This window comes from Triticum urartu, chromosome 7, assembly GCF_003073215.2.
Source record: "Triticum urartu cultivar G1812 chromosome 7, Tu2.1, whole genome shotgun sequence".
Taxonomy (NCBI): Eukaryota; Viridiplantae; Streptophyta; class Magnoliopsida; order Poales; family Poaceae; genus Triticum; species Triticum urartu.
The window spans coordinates 689,682,257-689,696,044 of record NC_053028.1 but is presented as its reverse complement, the minus strand read 5'-3'; the positions used below and the strand labels follow the sequence as shown (position 1 = coordinate 689,696,044).

The 13,788-nt window shown below is 46.1% G+C and overlaps 2 protein-coding genes and 1 pseudogene across 2 annotated transcripts; 1 reads left to right on the top strand and 2 right to left on the bottom strand.

Annotated features, from left to right (window-relative positions):
* Positions 1–568: 568 nt before the first annotated feature.
* LOC125519427 (protein argonaute 4B-like) lies at positions 569–8,262 on the bottom strand. Its single transcript, XM_048684238.1, has 22 exons — positions 7,864–8,262; positions 5,439–5,657; positions 5,097–5,305; positions 4,745–4,972; positions 4,484–4,617; positions 4,280–4,377; positions 4,066–4,163; positions 3,811–3,964; positions 3,603–3,719; positions 3,377–3,484; positions 3,212–3,274; positions 2,983–3,105; positions 2,754–2,919; positions 2,558–2,673; positions 2,325–2,459; positions 2,067–2,194; positions 1,883–1,948; positions 1,557–1,620; positions 1,354–1,480; positions 999–1,072; positions 796–890; positions 569–683 (listed from the first exon to the last, which is right to left on the bottom strand). The coding sequence occupies exons 1-22, from the start codon at positions 8,260–8,262 to the stop codon at positions 656–658; spliced, it is 2,949 nt and encodes a 982-aa protein (XP_048540195.1). The 3' UTR covers positions 569–655.
* Positions 8,263–8,442: 180 nt separating this feature from the next.
* LOC125523757 lies at positions 8,443–9,013 on the top strand (annotated as a pseudogene).
* A 690-nt stretch (positions 9,014–9,703) lies between these two features.
* Positions 9,704–13,031, bottom strand: LOC125523756 (proteasome subunit beta type-3). Its single transcript, XM_048688822.1, has 7 exons — positions 12,862–13,031; positions 12,590–12,771; positions 12,385–12,492; positions 11,237–11,326; positions 10,441–10,525; positions 10,120–10,214; positions 9,704–9,900 (listed from the first exon to the last, which is right to left on the bottom strand). Exons 1-7 carry the CDS (start codon positions 12,865–12,867, stop codon positions 9,852–9,854), a joined length of 615 nt encoding a protein of 204 aa, XP_048544779.1. The 5' UTR covers positions 12,868–13,031; the 3' UTR covers positions 9,704–9,851.
* Positions 13,032–13,788: the final 757 nt, after the last annotated feature.

The window sequence follows — 13,788 nt, the reverse complement described above, 5'->3', positions numbered from 1 at the left end:
CCACCTCCAGCTCGTCCCCGCGCGCTTCCCCTCCTCCTCATGTATCCTGCTCCATGCTCCGCTCGCCGCCGGCTACGGACGGAGCCGCGCGCATGACCCGGCTGTGCCACGACCAGCCACCTTGCTGGCTACGGCCATGGCTGCGCCGCCACCTCGCACCGTGTCCGACGCCATCAGTCGGCGAGGACTCCGCACCGATGCCAGCTTTGCCTGAACCCCTGGATGAGCAGCTCGAGCTCCGTGATGGAGACGACGACGGCGGCGCACGGGAGGTGTTTGTAAGAATGCTTGAAAAAAGAGGAAGGAGCAAGCACACTGATGGGTGGGTCCTACGTCTAACTTAACATGGAGCGAAACTTTCTAACGGCGTGTAACGAGCACCGTCTTTACCCGGGCCACGTGGCACCTGTCATTGGGACCCACTGGTCAGATTTTCACTCAAACAACTCTAATTGCTTGTTCAGTGTTTTCTGAAAACTGTCAACACAATGGTGGTGGTTTTTTGAAAAAAAAACGAAAAATGGTGGTTTTATGAATTAGGGTCCTCAATTGTGGTGGTTTTTTGCAATTTACTCGATCAGCCATGCATGCCGTTTTGACTGATAAGTTGTTGCGAGATCAATCAAGTAATGGCAAATCATGCTTACTTACCTACTCAGATGGCTGTGGTGCTCCTCTGATACCTGAAACGAGTACACAAGCATCAAAATGTCACAAAGAGTGCAACGATGATCATCGACCAGAGGCAAATTAAGGTAACAACTGAATCTTTTGTAACTGTTTCAGTGCACATACGTGTAGGACAGGGAGTGCACGAGCTCCTGCAGATCGTCAGTAGAGAAGCCTATCTCATCATGGAGCACATGGTAGTGTGTTGGCCTTGTAGTCCCCTGGAATTAACACACGAGCATAGAGGACTGACTTAATTAGATTCAAATAAGCATTTGCAAAGCAGTGAATTACAATCACAACTCACACAAGGTATAGAGAGAACATATGATAATGCCAGCATGAGCACACATGTAGAAATCATAGTTCCTGGGATGGCAGATTACTCCATCAACCACAGTACCTAAACAAGGGGAAAGTAGGACTATGATAAGAATGTATGTGTACAAAAAGCATAGAAATTGAGCTTGTTTGATCCATACAAAATTGCAAATAATAGTTCTCTGGTAGCTAGGTGTGTAGAGATTCTTATTAAGTGCTTTTGATTTCGTGTGAATGCGTATATACAAACGGAACAAGCTAGCAGTCCCGATGATTGCCGTCCTCCACTAAAATTGAAAGATTGAAAATTCAGAATTTTTTTTGAAAGAATGTAAAGGTACTTGGATAAAAGATATAGGTTACCAGGGGGGACATTATTCACTCCATTCCGCAAGAAAAATCTTGTGTGATGATTCTTCTGTGCAACTATCACTGTGAACTTGGGGAACCAGTTGCCACCAAAATGCTTGTCGCCAAAAAACTTGCATGCCTGTAGTATCAATTAGAATTACATCATTACATCAAGAACCGGCGCATGAGGAAGAATTGGATGTCATTTATGTTACCTCCATGATCTGGCCTAGCTCATCATTCAACACCTGATCGAACTGGCTCTCACTAACCCCATCCCTAATATCAAGACAACAAAACTCCTTAGCCAGCATCAGGGTGCCAAAGTAAACTTATTGAAGACGTCAAGTATTAGAGTCAGTTTGTACTCTTAGGACTATGAATAAAATGTGGGGAGTGTTCTGAGGGACAACACACAATTAATAAACCAATTTCTACACGACAGTTATGATTATTTTCAAAAAAGAAAAGTTATGATGCTGAAGTACAAAGTACACTATCAGTTAGCGTTTGCACACATTATCCCAGGAGGACAACTGACCTGAAAATGATAATTTGTTCCGGCTTCGGTTTATTGTTTTTTCCGAGGAAGGCAACTAGTGAATCCCTGAAATGTTATACCCCAGTGAGCAAAAAGAAGAAAAAGAAAAGCATACGGTTAGGAAGCACTGTTATTAACATTGTTTAAATTTCACTTATCTAAAACCTATGCAGCAGAGACTCACTTAATGAGGCCATGATCAGTATCTCCATCTTGCTTAAACAAGGTTTTGATCATTTCCTGCCTGGGTGGCAGAGTGCACACAGAAGCTCTGTATTTTGAGATGATTGGCCACTCCAATGAACTAACAACCTAGGTAAAAGCCAAAAATACCAGGGTGAGTCAGCAAATTATCGGTTGGAAAATCTCTCAAGGACTATCAGCTGACACCTAAGTTTCTTACTGCAGGAAACTGAAAACAGAAGCATGATATGTTACTTACTGCAGCAACCGATGGCACGTCACGTCCTGGTGAACCATGGGAAACATCCATACCAAAGATGATGGTTGGAATCCTCGACACGTGAGGAATAGCATGGGTTATTTCCTTTTTCAGCAATGAATTTAACCCGCCAAGCTGTTTGGCAGGACAAATTTAATAAAAGCAAAGCATTCAGTTTTCAGCTAACAAATCCAAAGTACATTGAAGATGGCAATGCAAATCACACTCCAAACCTTGGCATTTATCTTTAGCAGCACATTTGTGAGGTACTGATCTTTGACGTTGGGAGGAGGAACCAAGCATTGTGTAACAATGCCACGTTGTGCAAGGCATTCACGCTTCCATGGTCCTGATAAGAACAAGAAACGTTTGGATGGCAGGTAGAAGCATAATGAAGCTTACTTACAAGGCTGAGTTAGCAGAGCATACCATATATGTCAGAGTTCTTCTCAGGAAGAAAACACAGGAGAAACTCTGGATTATTTCCTCCGAATGCTATATTTACCTGCCGAAACATATCCTCCACCCTTTTTGCCGGAGATTGATGTTTCATTTTATGAATCTCCTGAATTACAGCGCTATATTTCTCCATACTCTGCAAATCAAACTGGCTAAGACATTTGAAAAGGCTCAATATTAGGTGAAGCAGTGAACTTACGATTCCCTTCTCGCTACCGGATTGGAGAAGGTGCTCGACAAGATGTTCAACATCACGTCGTGTAGAAAAATTAACAACTCCCCATGGCCAGGTCTTCTTAAACTCAATCGGCCGAAAAAACCTCTGAAGAATTGAACCAGGAAAGTTACCGCATCGACGCGAAAACAAAGAGTTTACGGTGCACATGTGTGGAGTTTAATCAACAGAACAGGTATGCTCGATTGCTCACATTTTTATTGAAATTCCACCTCCCATTAGGTGTATATAGTTGTCTACCATCTGCAGCGCTTAACTGCACATTACGATATTTAATTAGATGCAAAGCAGAAAAGGGCATGCGCACAGTACGCATTCAAAAACAGCCAGTCAAAAGAACAGGTAGGGCTCTGCCAACCTGTGGTGCCTCAAGGACTCTACCCTGAACCTGGGTAAAGTCTGGAACTATTGATATGCCGCATTCCTTCATCATTGGCTCGGAATCATAATCATTGGCACGCAACTCCTATCATGATAGGTAAACAAAATTGAGAATTTATTTTTTGTCTTTTCGATGTTTTTAGGAGATGTTGTGAACATATCTACCGCAGTTTAGCTGAATTCAGGGTATCAGTGTAACTTACACCATACAACTTCGACATCCTCTGATCCGGCCTCTGCCTGGATGCCTCCACCAGCTTTGACCTTTGCGACGTGGACAAAGACCTTTTATACCTTTGCAATGGCACTAGACGGCAAACCTGTTGCAAACATGGAAATGAGCACACAAAAAAAGAAGACATATCTACCAAAAGACTGATTCAAAACAAGAATAGGAAGCGAGGGACGGACCTCCAGCGGGAGGTATGTTGGGCGGTTTGGCTTCCCCACATTTAGACATGGCATATGAGCAGACTTCTCCAGCTTCATCGACCAACGGTCCATGAAGTAATCATAGACAGTTACATCCACAGTACCGTTGCCATCTTTTTGCTTTAGTGGGAACCTAGATCAAGAATTTATATATGAATTATATTGAAATGAGAGCAGCTGAGGCATGTGCCCTGAGCTCGCATATCATGATTCAAATCAAGAGTAACATCTTACGTCTGGTTATAGCAACTGTTTTCGGACAATCCGACAATCCTAAATTCCGCCTTCGTGTGAGTGGTTTCAATCCTTAATTTATTCAGTGCCCGTTTAGCCTAAAATTATGTCATGGACGACCAAGATTAGAGCAGGGAAACATTGTAGTGTAGAAATGAACAATTTTTGATGGGCTAAGAATATATTAATAAGAAATCACTAAGTTTCAGCTTACTTTGCCCCAGTCAATGCTAGAAGTGTCCTTGACACCCTGGTTGGAGAGCAGAAATGCAATCACAGGCCCAGGTTCCACTACCATAGTGGTGGACAAATCTGCAAAAATTCAAAAATCTATATATCATGCACCATCAATGTTGTAAAAAAACATTTTACCACGAACCTAGTGCAAATTAGGCCTCTAGCTAGGCTATAAACATACCACAATTGAGTAAAAGCCCACTTTGAGTGGGTCGAATGCTAGAATGAAAACCCTGACAACCTAGAACACCGCCACCCAACTTGATGCAATCGGAATCTCTACGGAAAAAAGACTGTCGGACTAAGAGGCGATTCCTGCATGCAGCCAGCCAACAAGAAATCTGAGTATAATAAGAACCTAAGAACGAGTGACTAATCATAGAGTTTGCAACATTAGATAAAAGATAGACGAAGTTGTTCATAAATAAACACAACAACATACTGTCTTGCAGCGTGCTGCCTCAGAATGATGTCAAGAACCCGAAGAACCTCCTGCGAGTTCTCAGAATCCTGACCGCCACCAAGGACGAGGGCAATGGCACTGATCGGAACCTTTGCTGTGAAGGTAATATCCACCTTGAACCTTTTGCTCTGTCCTGCCTGTTTCATTCTTTTCTTGTCGCTTGGTCCTGGACTGCCATCTGCTCCCGGGCTCTGGCTCGTTGCAATCCTGCAGGTAAATGGCAAGACAATTCCCCCAACCAACAAGAGAATAAGAGATCGACGAGCTCAAGAACAGATAAGCTTTCCCTGGTGAGAAATAGGTGATGGATTGGAGCTGATGAATGCCTTACTTTCTGGACGAAGCATCGCCATCTATGACAACGTCAAAATCATTGGTGGCAAATGGGAGAGGCCCAGAGGTGAAGAGGCTTTTGTCGCCATCGTAGGCGAATTGCTTGCCATCAAGCAAAGAGGCATAGGTCTCGTGCAGCTGCTTCATCACCTTTCTGCATACTCCTTGCCCGATTACCGGATGATCGTCTTCATACTTGAGATCCACCTGCGGTCGATATGATCCAACAAAATTGAAAACCAACTGTCAAAATGTAGCCATGCATGGAAATTAATTTCAAGAACTGGAATGGTGATGGACTAGCTATGTAATGTAGGTAGGACGAGGCATGTTCTCCTACATTGTAGTGGTAAAAGAAGTCATGTGTTGGATTCCCAGAGACTTTGAAGTGGTTCGTGAGTAGCTGTATGGTCTGCCCTCTCTTGCCAAGCTCACGTGGCCTCGTGATAGGAAGCCTCCGAGGCGTGGCCGTCTTATCGCCCTTTTCAGTGTGGGACATTGGTGACTTGCTGGGTCCGCCATGGGACTTGCTTGGATTTGGATCACCCTTGCTACTCATCTACAAAGAAAAACACAGCAAGGAAATCTGACCAAACAAGGCTATATATATTAAGTTGGGCAGGGAATTAACCAGGCATTAATTGTTCCATTCTTTTTTCAAGCACAAGCACTACCTGTGTGCAGCGCTCCACGATTAATTAGTTCCATATGTGTTTTTCATATATTTTTTCCATGAATTCAATTAATTATATGAAGCACACTGATAATGGGAACAATCCAACTTGTGTGGCATGAAAATGATTTTTGCTATGATGCATGCATGGTATGCTTCCCACAAAGAAATTAAGGAGAAATTAAGTTAGGGGCACTGCTTGTATCTTAACTCCGATCCAGGTGAGATCTAGATCGAGCATAGAAAAAGTATGGACACAATAATACTAATAATCAGGAATCTGGAAAATATTACGAAACAAGGAAACGATTGATTAGTACAACATCACCATACTTTGCACCGAGAAGAAAAGAAAAGAAAAGAAGAAAAAACGCATCACCAAACCAGCCTAAAAACCCTCGTGCACAAAAGAAACCGGCAAGCAAGCACTAGCGAATAAACTGTTTCATCATCACTCAGAAAATTAAAGCCCGAGCCCTAACTTTGTATGACGGGCGAACCATGAAGAAGATGAACTAATGCAGCGGCAGAAACCACACGATCTGTCGATTCCGCTGTGGGGAGAAACCTCAAGAACCGCCGATCGATCTAGCGAATGTCTTATCCCTACCAGCGGTGACTAGGATGGATCTACGAGCCGTCGATCGGCTGGCAAGGAAACAGAGAGAAATGAAACAAACTATACGAAGCAAACTAATAATAATGGGAATAACACAATTTGTGTCGCATGCATGAAGATGATTTATGATGCATGCATCATGCATGGTATGTTTCCCGGAAAGAAAAGAGAAATCAGGCTAGGGGTTCTGCTTGTAACTCCGATCCAGGTGAGATTTGGAGCAAGCAAAGAAAAAGTTTGGGCATAATAATAATAATAATAATAATAATAATCAGGAATCTGGAAACTAAGGAACAAGGAAATGACTGATTAGTACTACAACATCACCATGCACTTTGCAGTTTGCACTTTGCACTAATAAGAAGAAAAGAAAAGGAGAACCCTAAAAAAAGGTATCACCAAACCAGCCTGAAAACCCTCGTGCGCAAAAAGAAACCGGCAAGCAAAGAGCAGCAGCGACTGTTTCATGATTCATCATCACCCACAAAGCTGCAAGCCCATGAAGAAGGTGAACTAATGGAGCGGCAGAGACCACGCGATCGATGGATCGGTCGGTCGATTCCGCCGCAGGGAAAGCCACCCATCGATCTACCTACCGGCGGCTTGGTTGGACGGATCTACGTACGGTACGAACCCTCGATCGGCCGGCGAGGAAACAGAGAGGAATGGAACAACACAGCGCAGCAACCCGGAGGCTCGGGCAGATGGGTTAGGGAGGAATCCAGGAGTGAACGCGGAGGGAGGGTCCGTAGATAGGTATGCTCACCTTGGCCGGCCGGCCGAAATGCGATCGGCGATGAGGACTGGAAAACCCTCTCCACCAGCAGCGGCGGGAGATGGAAAACTCTCTTCTCTTCTCTTTTTTTTTCTCTTCTCTTCTCTTCTCTTCTCTTTGGCTTGCTGGCTGGCTGGCTTCTCACACAGTCACTTTTCTCTCCCTTGTATTTATGGGCGGCAGCTTACGTCCAATCCAATTCCAATCCAAGCAGAAAAAGAAGGGAAAACCAGCCCCCTCCCTTGGCCTTCCTCACCGTGGACCGACCGACCGGCTGTGACCAAGCGGGCGAGCGACCTCATTTCGTCTCGCTGCGATGTGGGCCTCAGCGTAACGGGCCCGCGTGTCGGCCCCAGTACATGTATGCACGCATCTGGACGGTTCTCTCTCTGATATAGTGCTTTCTCCACTTGTTACATCTGCTTCCTCCAACCCGCAATCATACTCTAAGAGCATCTTCAATAGATGGTCCAAATATAAAAATAACTAACTTTTGGACCGTCTGAAGCAAAAAACGCTGCTTCAACAGATGGTCCATCTGAAAAAAAAAAATTAAACCGCGGCCTCCTCGTCATATATGCAACACCTCGATCGCCGATGCAAATATATATCATGAAATACATCTGGTCCAAAACCAGCCGCCGCCCGCGAACGCCAAACCGTCACTTTATTTCCGTTCCCGCCCGCTCACCCGCAACCCCCCCGCCCGTCCGCCGTCGCCCTGCCGCCTCCACACCCCGCCGCCGCCCCGTCGCACGCCGCCCGCAGCCCGCCGACCGCCGCCCCGCCGCCCGCCGGCTGTTTCCACGCCGTGTCGCCGCCCGCCCGCCCCGCAGCTTCGCCCCGCAGCCCGCCGACCGCCGCCCGCCGACCGCCGCCCCGCCGCCCGCCGCTGTTTCCACGCCGTGTCGCCGCCCGCCCGCCCCGCAGCTTCGTCCCGCAGCCCGCCGACCGCCGCCCGCGCCCGCCGCTGTTTCCACGCGTGTCGCCGCCCGCCCGCCCGCAGCTCGCCCGCAGCCCGCCGAGCCGCCGCCCCGCCCCCGCCGCTGTTTCACGCCGCCCGCCCGCCGACACCGCCCCGCCGCTCCGCCCCGCATGCCCGCCGACCGCCGCCCCGCAGCTCCGCCACCGTCCCGCCCGCCGACCACCGTCCCACAGCTCTGCCACCGTCCCGCACGCCGTCGCCGCCCCGCCCGCCTCCGTCCGCCACCGCTCTGCCCGCCATCGCCGCCCCGCCCGGCTCCATCCGCCACCGCCCCGGCCGCACGCCACTCCCGATGGCGCCGAAGAAGACGTCGAAGGGCAAGTCGGGCTTCTTCGACGTGAGGCAGAAGCCATTCGGCAACTGCGGTGTGGAGTTCTCCGACGCGCGGAAGGCGTTGGTGGATCGGCACGTACCCCTCCGCCCACGAGGCCGCGCGTGCCTACGCCGTGGCGGTGTGGCGTGCCAAGAGGCCTTGGTCCCACCTCAACTTTCCAGAGATCGAGAGTCGGGCGGTAGCGGAGATGCTTGTACCGATGGGCATCAACATGAAGGAGATCACGACGAAGAAGAAGAAGATGAAGAAGCCGTCGGTTGTCGTCAGTGCTGGCGATACCGATGAGGAGGAGATGGCGAGGTTTGCTCGGGAGCATCCGGAGTACGTCCAGGCCGAGCTGGAGTACTACTGGAAGCGTGAGGCGGAGCAGAAGAAGAAGGGGCCGAAGAAGGAGGATGAGGCCGGTCCCATGACGGTGATCCCCATCGAGTCCTCTTCCGAGGAGGAGGAGGAGGAGGAGGAGGAGGGGGGCGACGACCTGACGAAGGAGGAGTTCTAGGAGCAGTTCCGTAGCTCCGATGAGGAGTAGTTTATCTAGCAGTTTGAATAAGTAGTAGTTGAAGTTGATGTATGAAACTATGTTGAATTTGATGTTTGAACTATGTTGAATGGACTAGTAGTATGTCGTTTTACATCTTCATTTTAGACCATCTATTGGATTTGCTCTTTGGACCATCAATTTGAACCATCTGTTGGAGATGAGCTCTTTTCGGAGCTCCAAAACGCATTTTTTGGCGGTCCAAATTTTACATCTTCGGTTTTAGACCGCCAAATTTTGGACCATCTATTGGAGATGCTCTAAGAGTTCAGGTTTGTTTCCCAATATCAGTTTCACGATTAACTTGTGTGTACTTGTGCCTACAATCAACACTGGTTTAGATGGATTTGGCAAAGAAGATGATGCCTACACAACTCAACTTCATTCTTGTGATAGAACCCGAGTGGGTATTTCCGGCTCATCTAATGCCTATAAAATTAAACTCAGATCTCAGCAATCTCTTCCTCCTTTCTTTTACCATCCCTGCAAGATTGGAAGCGGAATCCCTCGCTCAGTAATATATTGGTGTCAATCGCACAAAGCACTCGGTGCACGCATATGAGCGTAGTACCCTAACCTTAGAGAAAATGACGATCCCATGTGTTTCGCCGTAGGGTCTGACGGACGACACGACAGACATGTCTCGCCATTGATATAATATAAAAGCATAGACAGTATAAATAAAAGAAAACAAATGTTCCTTCTACGGACAAATATCATCGATTTTCACAGTACAAGGTCGCTTCGGAACCAGGGCACAACAGGGATATTGAAACAGCAATCGTACAGGCATCGGAAAGCAGCTGACAAACTCTAGGCCATGCATAATCTAGTCCATCCTGCCCTTGAGCACCCGCTCTTGAACTTCGGTCGGTGTCCTGCAAACCCAAAGGACAAGACGTCAAGGAACTAGATCAATAGTCGGTTAACGGGAGTGGCCAAATGGTCTAGACATGGATGCACTACAGCTTCAAGGTTTCTATCCATGCACTCTTGTCCCCTGTTTCCCCTACTGATACGTGCAAGGTGAGTACCACATCAACACTAAAAAGAGTTTGATTCAGAGAGCCGACAAGAGAAACGAGCAGTGAACTTACACAATCAGAACATAGCCTCCCCACCCACTGAGGCAGTCACGGTCAACTGACGACAACAGAGCTTGTGATATGGTCTCGAAGAGTTCCTCAGGTTCCTTTTGCCATGGAAAATAGGATGGGTATCAGGCAACTTGTATCACACAAAATAATAAATAAAAGTTTGCAAACTAAAGTACATGGCAATGATCGCCGATGAAACAGTATAATATGGCAGGCCCAAAAGAGAAATGTGAAGTTTGATGCATCCCACGATTTCATCTCACAAGAACAAGCAAATAAAGCATGTTGCACTGGCTAAAATTGGCAAATACAAATGCGTACCATGTTTGGTTTGTACATGGATTCACAAGCACCATATAGAGACTCTGAAGCTGTCCCTGAGACAACAAAATCCTTAGCAAGTTCCCTGCATATGAATAAATATATACAATTAGCTAACAAGAATGACTAGACAAGAGTGGAGGGCATCAACTGTTCCTTTTCTAAAGCTGGCAATCATTTTCCCTTCTCACCTCATATGTAATGAAACAAGACCTTTGGTGCTTTCATCTATTTCATGGACTACAATACTTAATTATGTTTTCCGCTGGGTATGTCTACGGTTTGTAGATCTCTCATAGTTCACCAACGCCCAGCATATCAATTATATGGGACAGAGATATTGTTTCAATTGTGTGCAAGTGTACTCGTTGGTGAATCAAATGAGCACCATTCTGGGTAGTGATATGCTCTCCCAAAAACAAAATTCCCCAAATGTTTTTAGCTACATTGCTACATATGTGGGTATACAAATCAAAATCCCCAAATATTCAGGTTTTTTCACTTTGGCGATGGAAGCAAAATCAACTCCCGTCATGGTCATATGAGCCAATTTGTTGATGATTTACTGATTTTCCAGACTCAGGTCACTTTTGGCAAAGTTGACAGACCAATATATAATTTAGAAAATTGTAAAGAGAACATTTTCTTACCCCATGAACCAAACCAGGCATAGTATTCAACAGAGTAAACGGTGGCAATGAGAAGCAGATAATCAAGTGGAATAGCATGTGTGAAATAGATGAAAAAAAATATGTGCAGAAGGCAAAAACGCATACTCGAAGAAACTGATACCTACTTTGCACCAATGCAGTCCATGGTACAAATAAATGGCTCGTCGTCCTGTCCAAGTCCAGCAATAATCGGCTGGCAGAAGTATGGCCCAAATCTGGAGTGTGTCATTAGCACACAGAAGTTAGATTAACCTCTCTCCGTTACCAAATCACATATAATGAAGACACATGGTTTTAGATAAGACATAGGTCAATAGTAGTATAGAAAGGCTAAAGACTGAGTACTTTACTGTGTAGGTAGAAACATTACAGAATCATGCTTATCAATCAGAAATTCTGGTTCATATCTAACAGAATTAGCCAGCTAATTACCAGGACTTTCATTGTTGGAAAATGGAAGCTCTGGGCCTATAATTCTAGTTCTAGAAATGTCCAGATTTACTTTATACGCTATCTATAAATTTTATTGATGCTCAGCTAATCAGAAACCCCACTCCTGGATTGTAAATAAGAAAAAGAAACATTTGCATATATTTGAGGTTCACAACTAACATGTTCAAAGTACCCTGCTCAACTCTTTAGTGGAAAAGGACAGAGGCAGGAATCTAAAACGTGCATGTACATCGTTGCATATCCAGATGTAGCTCTTAACTACAAGTAGTACTAGTACACCCTCCAAAAGGTCACTGGACTGTAAAATAGTGGATAGTACGTTTGAGCAAATTAGCAAGCTATAAGCCCTGTGAAGATTAATATATTTCTGGCTCTAAATGAACCACTTGATAATCAAGGTAATGGCACCTGATTTGCAGTTGTGTTCTTACTTCTTAGTATACGCCTATATGTTTATATAGGTCGTAAATATTAGACAAACCATAAGCATACTTGCTGCAAATGTCTATGCTGAATCATAAAACTAGCTGCCTCTAATCACTCTTTGGTTTGTATAACTAAGAAGATCTTAAGCCACCTAAGAATAAATGGAGCCTAGAACAAATTGTTGCGCCTATATATTTTACCACTATAACACTAGACAGTTAACATCCTGATTTGCATATTTCTGCACAGTACTAGACCCCCCCAAATTGGCATTCAACTTATATATGCGCGCCATCCGGTTTACTCCACTAGTTTCTCTTCGATTCGTGTTGGGGTTGCACTAGTGTTTAAAACACTCAACTCTTCATATCGTAAAAAAGAAATATAAACTCACCTCTTCTCGTAGAGCATGGAGGAGACGAGGCTGGCGAAGGTCTCTGGCTTCATGTCTCGCTCCTCCCGCAGCTGGTACAGCTTGTGCTTGAACACGAGCCGCTGGTACCTGCGCGCCGACGCCAACAAACAAACAAACAAACAAACCCTAAGAAAGACAAATCGAGCAGAGGCGAGAGGGCGGGGGGATCTGGGGAGCGGCTCACAGCGTCTGGGCGTCGGAGGCGAGGCCGGAGAGGCCGATGTAGAGCTTGCCGTGGATCTTGAAGACCCGCTGGAAGTCGGTGGCGACGGTCTGCAGCTGCACGCCGAGGCGGCGGTCGCTGGCGATGGCGAAGCAGTTCTTCCCCACCATCGCCACCACCGCGGAGCCGTTGTACTCGAAGATCTGCGCGGGGGCGGGGGGAGCGGGCCGTCAGGCGGGCCGGGAATTCGAGATCTGAAAGGAGGCGGCACGGGGGAGGTCAGGGGCACTCACCGACATGGCCGGAGTCGCCGGAACGGGGGCCGCCGAGTTCGATTGGGGGAAGGAGGAGGGGAGGGGGTCGCCGCTGCTGCTGGTCGGGGGAAGTGGGCTTATGCGGCTGCGGCCGTGGTGGGCTTCTTGCGGAGCAAGATGAAGAAGAGCCGGTCGGTTCGGTGCCGCCGGACCGGACTCCCCTGCTGCTCGACTCGGGCGCGGCTTGCGACCGATGGACACACCGAGTCACCGAGTCTTTTTCTTTAAATTCTATATATATAAAAAAACAATCTTTTTTTCGAGTGGCCTGTCTTCTTTTTTATATTACTCTGAAATCCTCTCCCGTGACTGTTATATGATTTCTGAAATCTGACTGTTTATGTTCTAACTAGTTTCGGCCTCCTTTGTTTTACAGGAAATTTACAGGGTAGGATTTTCAAAGACAACAAATCCTTTGAAGCCTTTTGGTCTGTAGTTTTCTTCATAGGAGAGAAATCGATTCCTTCACATTTTAAAGATAAAAAAACGTTAGCCGAGACTTAAATAAATGTACGAAATTTATCCTATCTCTACTCTTATAAAAAAAAACGAGTTGGTGATGATGGTGTGTCTGCCATCTTGCAATATAGACCGTCCGATTTATATCTGACGGATAGAAATCAAACTATGGCAATTTTGCAAAAAGATATCCACATCCTTCTCCACATTTACAGATAAGGTCTTCCCTTGTTCATCTTTGTCTCCCACAAGATAAACAACTCGTGTAAATGCATTTTATGTTCCGTGCAACGCATGGGCCTATTGCTAGTTTATCAAATGATATCTCTTTCTTCATAGAAATTGAGATGCAATTTTTTAATGATTTTTTATTCATATGATATTCCTATCCTATGAATCAAAAGAGCACTTCATATGGGCATATGTGTTTTAGACTTTTGAAAAGGC

Coding starts and splice junctions, on each gene's coding strand:
- LOC125519427 (XM_048684238.1), bottom strand. CDS start 8,262: ATGCGGGGCGGAGCGGCGGGGCGGTGTCGGCGGGCGGGCGGCGTGAAA. Junction 4,378..4,483: donor TGGGCTTTTACTCAATTGTG/GTATGTTTATAG, acceptor GAATTTTTGCAG/ATTTGTCCACCACTATGGTA. Junction 3,485..3,602: donor GGATGTCGAAGTTGTATGGT/GTAAGTTACACT, acceptor CTATCATGATAG/GAGTTGCGTGCCAATGATTA.
- LOC125523756 (XM_048688822.1), bottom strand. Junction 12,493..12,589: donor GCCTCCGACGCCCAGACGCT/GTGAGCCGCTCC, acceptor GTCGGCGCGCAG/GTACCAGCGGCTCGTGTTCA. Junction 11,327..12,384: donor TCCATGCTCTACGAGAAGAG/GTGAGTTTATAT, acceptor GACACACTCCAG/ATTTGGGCCATACTTCTGCC.